This window comes from Poecilia formosa, unplaced genomic scaffold (genome assembly GCF_000485575.1).
Source record: "Poecilia formosa unplaced genomic scaffold, Poecilia_formosa-5.1.2 Scaffold603, whole genome shotgun sequence".
Classification (NCBI taxonomy): Eukaryota; Metazoa; Chordata; class Actinopteri; order Cyprinodontiformes; family Poeciliidae; genus Poecilia; species Poecilia formosa.
Window position 1 is genome coordinate 99,373 of NW_006800542.1, and position 5,960 is coordinate 105,332.

General features: G+C 41.8%; 1 protein-coding gene across 1 annotated transcript in view; it reads right to left on the minus strand.

Moving 5' to 3' along the window:
- Positions 1-2,609: 2,609 nt before the first annotated feature.
- Positions 2,610-5,960, minus strand: part of LOC103130060 (collagen alpha-1(VIII) chain-like) — a 6,504-nt gene continuing 3,153 nt past the window's right edge. Inside the window, exon 2 of the mRNA XM_007541352.2 lies at positions 2,610-5,777. Coding sequence (XP_007541414.1) covers positions 3,832-5,777 — 1,946 coding nt within the window. The 3' untranslated portion in view covers positions 2,610-3,831. The remainder of the gene's footprint in view (positions 5,778-5,960) is intronic.

Here is a 5,960-nt window from a genome sequence, read left to right on the forward strand (position 1 = left end):
CAGTTTATTCCCGGCCTTCGAAGGACCCGTCCTACTTAGACCGGTCCTTCGAAGGATGCAGAACCTGAATTCGGACACAGCCTATGAATTCTGTGACTTTATAGACCAAAAATGTTAGAAAAACTTCATCAGGATCTCTGACATATATCTATTTCTATTCCACTCCCACAAAAAACTTAAGATATTAATTTCATAATTATTTATAAAGTTTTCCATATAATGACTTTCTGCAAAATAAATTGAAAATAAATATCAATTCCAGGGCGTTATGTGCCTGAGATTTTGAGACAATACACCTAATATTTTTAATAATTTTATTTAAGAGAGTTCTTAAACATTGCAACGTCACAAAATCCCAATCTTATACTAATATGTTAGAATCTTAATTTAAGATTTGAAATTTGTCTTGCATTTGTGACATTTTGTTTTACTTTCCTCACAGTTAGTTTGTGACTATTCTTTTTTATTTCTTCTTTTTTCTGCTCAGTTTATCATATCAAATTTTTTTTATTACTAGTGTGTCTTGTCATACTATTTTCAATTAAGACAGGAAAAAAAAAAACGTTGCCATAAGTCAGCCTTTTAACTCAAAACGTCACATTCACCAATGAATTGTGGGTAACACACTTCGCCGAAGTCTGTTATGCGTTCTTCGCGTAAGGGTGGAAATAGTACCCAATATGGACGGAGCGAAGGGCAGATAAGGAGAATGTACGCACTCAAATCCTTCATCATGAACGCGTATTTTAAGTACACTAGGGAGGAACGACGGTGGGAGTGCGAGTATTGGGATAAGGCTGGTTCCTTTCTCATCCACCCATCCACTTTCTAACACCCATGTCCCCAGTGGGGTCAGGAGGGGTGCTGGTGCCTATCTCCAGCTAACGTTCTGGACGAGAGGCGGGGTACACCCTAGACCAGGGGTGTCCAAAGTCGGTCCTCGAGGGCCGGCATCCTGCAATATTTTAGTTCTCTCCCTGGTGGTAGTAACAATCTTTTGAGCTTGTCAATTTTCTTCTTAGGTCTCTAATGAGCCATCATTTGATCCAGGTGCGTTAAACCAGGAAGACTGGCCCTCGAGGACCCACTTTGGACACCCCTGCTCTAGACAGATCGCCAGTTTATCGCAGGGCAGGTTCCTTTCTCAGTTTTTTTGAACTCTAATAACAGTTTTTCTCACTCTATAATATAGATATATCTGATGCTCAGCATAAGAAGGTAAAGTATTTATTATTTTGGTTACGAGCTTTGTGAAGAACTGATGCATGTTTTTATGCAGAAAGTACGGTAAATGGATAACTGCAAGGAGAAAGAGTGACATCTAGTGGAAGGCTGCAATGATAGCAGCTGTTGAATTGACTGCTCCGTCAAATACAGTAAAAGTAAACTGCACAAAATGTAAACCTGGAGTCAAATTTCTTTCAAAGTGAATGAAAAATCAAACAGTGGAGCTATACTATATTCATTTTAATTATTAATTTTATTTGAAAACGGAGAAAAATCAAGCAGAATAAAACAGAAGTTAAAATTCTCATTCAGTTCTATTTAAAAATACTTCTCATATTTTAAATGGAAATTAAAGGTTGCTGTAACTCATAACTAAATATCTTCAAAGACTCATTTTGGATGATGATCCTTTTTGCCAGGAGGGATCAGTCAGTCTTGCAACGAAGTTGAAGAGCCCTCTGACTTAAGACTGTTGCTGTATGACTTTCTCATGACTGTCATGACATGCTAACAGCTCAATTTTCGGGCACCGGTGATGGTATTCCACAGTAACATCTTCTCGATGACAACATAGCAAACACTGCTAATCCACATCATTTTCTTTTAACACTGATTTTCAGATCTCTTGTCTGGTTGCATGGTAAGAAAGCTGGACAAAGAGATGTTGGAGTCATAAATTATGTCCAAACATGCAACATCTTAATCATGCCCAGCTTATTCCCAAACCATGCTTGGGAATACTGAATTAAAGCGCAAGTATTCCATTTGAGGAACACTTATGTATTGGGAATAGTTTATAAACTTGACGTCTACAAAGAGAATAAATCTGAACTAACATAACAGAGCAACTACAACATGCTGCCACCATGAGTTGCAACAATTTTAGAGAGAAAGCAAAAGCTTTATTCTTTCGCTGACACACAGTTTAGAGAAAAACAAGAAAGTTCACGTTTTGAAAACACTATGAGTATATTGAAAAATACAGGAATTTTGTTCCAAAATCACACATCATTTGAACACAGGAAGAAAAACTGGCAGATTTTGCTTGAAAAATGTATCTTTGAATAGTTTTTTTTAGCCTAAAACATTGTTTATGTCAAATTTTTGAAGTAAATAAATTTTCCCACTCAACAAATAAAGCAAATTCAAGTAATCAGTAGTTGAAATAAAAATAAATTAAAGAAACGCCATAATCATTATTATGATTATTATGACAAGAAAAAAAGAATGCAAAACACGTAGGAAAATTTGTCAATTTGTGGATGTAGATGCAGTTTGATGTCTTTATATAATGCTGAATCAAACTAATATTTTACCAGCTGCATGTGCCAAATAATATACAAAACATACAGAAATGATAAACAATGGAAAATACATGTGTCGACAGTATAATTGTGAATAAATGAATGGCTTAATCTATATGTTATGTTCTTATTGTGCACAGAATACAGTAAAATGAATAAATCAATGCTAACCAGTTATTTAGGTGAACAGGTTTACAGCAAATAATGTGCATATGGCAACTTATAACTCGGGGTAGCATGTTGCTATCACCTCTTTCTTTAAACATGTAAAAGTGAAACCAATGTTAATTGCACTAAAATATATTAACCCTTTGCAAATATGTCACCTGATCAAACTGAGGCACCATGATGGACATTGGAAGTGAGAGACTAGAAAATTGAAGGAAGTGACTGAAATTGTTTCCCAAGATGTTTTGCCAGTAAAACTATGACTTCTACTTGTTCAAGTCAGGCTAATTTGTCTGTGGAAGTAACAGACCTGGTTGGGGCTTATAGACAGCGGTATTTATAAAAGTTAGAAAAAGCTAGCACTTAGAAACCGACCCATACTTTCTCCCTCCTGACATGCTTGCTGATTCGATCAAATCACCATCTTTGCCTGAATTCACACCACAATACATTTACACCATTGTGTCATAACAGCGCTCTCCTTCCACCAGAGCAGACTTAAAAGCAATCAGAAGTCTAGATGGTTACCAATTTTTTTTGTACATGGTAGACTACATGATGGTGGGGCATTTTTTGGATATTTACTAATTATTACACACATGCATTGTCCATAATCTAATAATTCATTGAATCTTACTAGACTTACTTGCTTAAGAAGTTTACAAATGTTAAGTCTGCTAACCTTGAAAAAATGATTTGCTGCAAACCCACAAATGCTCAGAGGGCTGCCAGTCCTTACAATTGACGTCATTGTCCATTGTTGTCTTGTTTCCACTTCAAAAGGTATACAATAAAATGATAAGTTTGGTTTGCATCCATGTCTGTTTATGCAGCCAACAATGTAGTACCCTTTGACCTTTTTATAGTGAAATCAACTAAATAAAAGTCATATTAGGCTATCAACTATGTTTTTGACAAACTTTAAAGGAATTGTTTGAATGTCTGTCATGGCAGAATGGGATGCTTTCTGAAAAGTGTAACACGACATGCAAAAGGGTCAATATTTTCTACTCTAGGCAACTGACACCCGAAAGCGCTGAGTTTTTCCTAACTATATTCCCTAATTTTGGTCTACAAACACTGAGTCTTGAATACTTTTCCCTTTTAATGTATGACAATGGCCTCCTACTTATTACATCAAGTACAGTAAGTATCCAGAAAATGTGGAATGGACATACTGACCAGCATAAAGTCCTGCTGCCTGGTCTGATGGCAGCTCTACATGAACAGTGTCTCCTTTTTTCAGTGGGAGTACAGCGCTTCCTGAAGCCTGATCAAGGAAACCCTTTTTGTACTCGTCGTAAGTGTACATTATTGGCTCACTGTTCTTCATCAGAGCCACCCAAACGTTGCCTCCCTTGCAGTGAATGTGGTAAGCAAAATAATAGATTCCTGGTATACTACATGTAAAAATACCACTTTGTGGATTGTAGTCCTGATTTCCGTTGTGGAGAAGTTTGTCAAATGTGATTGGGGAACCTACTAGAGGGAATGGATTTGTCAGTTTTGAGGTGAATGCAGGAATCTGCTGCTTGGTTCCACTAATCTCAACTCCATTGCCTGGCTTTTTGTGACCTTGTCCATTGTAGGGGCCTGTGTGAGGGAGGAATTGAATAATGTCAGGAGATTCAGCAGGTATTCCTGGAGGGCCGGGAGGACCTGGAGGACCGGGTTGTCCAGGAAGTCCAGGAGGACCGCTGGGACCAGCGTTTCCTTGAGGACCAATTTCACCAGGGGTTCCTGGGGTCCCATTACCAGGATAACCAGGGTTACCTGTTGGTCCTGTTTCACCTTTATGTCCTGGATGACCAGGAGGTCCAATTGGTCCCCCTGGTCCTGTAAGTCCAGGGATCCCCTGTGGACCTGGTTGACCCTTGTTTCCAGACTCTCCTCCCTCTCCTCTTGGTCCTTGTAATCCTGCAGCACCAGGGGCACCAGGTAAACCTCTAGCCCCAGCTTCTCCTTTTGGCCCTATTGGCCCTTGGAATCCTCTTTGTCCCGGTTGTCCACCCTCTCCTGGCCTACCTGGCTGTCCTGAAAGACCAGGAGGTCCAGTTTCACCCTTCATTCCAGGATTTCCTCTAGGGCCAAATGTGCCATCTTCTCCCTTCTGTCCTGGGAAGCCAAGACTACCAGGAGGCCCGGTGGGCCCTGGTACACCAGGTATTCCTGTCAAACCAGTTAGACCAATAACTCCAGGTTGACCTACTTGACCTTTGACACCTTTTGGACCTGGTTGTCCTGGAAGACCAGCATGTCCCTTGTGACCCTTAGGCCCTGGAAATCCTGCTTTACCATAACCTGGCAAGCCTGGTGGTCCAATTAAACCAGGAGGCCCTGGTTCGCCTTTTCCTCCAAAGAACCCTGGTAACCCTCTAACACCATCTTTTCCTGGTTTTCCTATTCCTGGTACACCTGGAAGTCCTGGTTGCCCTCTTTGACCTGGTGCTCCTACTAGCCCTGCTTCTCCAGGCGGACCTGGTTTTCCTGGAAATCCTGGCTGTCCAGGTACACCATTCAGACCAGGTTTGCCATTGCCAGGGAGGCCCACTTGTCCAGGTGGACCAGGTTGCCCACCAGGTCCATTCACACCTGGAAAACCAGGCAGACCAAGCCCTTTATCGCCTTTTAGACCTTGAGGACCAGGAAACCCAGGTGGACCATTTTGGCCAGGTTCTCCTGGTTGCCCTGGCAGTCCTGGTAACCCCTGGCCTCCTGATTTTGAAATTCCAGGGAGTCCAGTGGGACCTGGGAGTCCTGGAGGCCCAGGAAGTCCTGTTGGCCCTTGACCACCAATTGGTCCAAGATCCCCTTTTGCTCCTGGTAATCCAGGGCCTCCAGGTTTTCCAGGCAATCCTGGGATTCCAGGTTTTCCATTTCCCCTGTATCCCTGAGGACCTGGGGGACCTGGCTTTCCTGGTGATCCAGGAATCCCATGTCCTGGAAGTCCGGGGGGGCCTTGTGGACCTGGTGGGCCCACTGGTCCAGGGGGGCCATCAATGCCTTGATGTCCATCTGTGAAACCTTTCCCACCAGGAACAGGAAGAGGACCTTTAGATCCCCTTGGGAAGGTTTGTCCTGTGAATAAGTGAAAACAGACATACATGATCATGATGTAATGCAGAGGTTCCCAAACTGTGGGGCGCGCCCCCTGGGGGGAGGGGGTGCCGTGTCATTGCAGGGGTCGCGGGAAGCCGTCTGGATGAAAAAAACAAAACAAAACATGAACACTGTATGCACTGGGTTTTTACCTTAGAATGG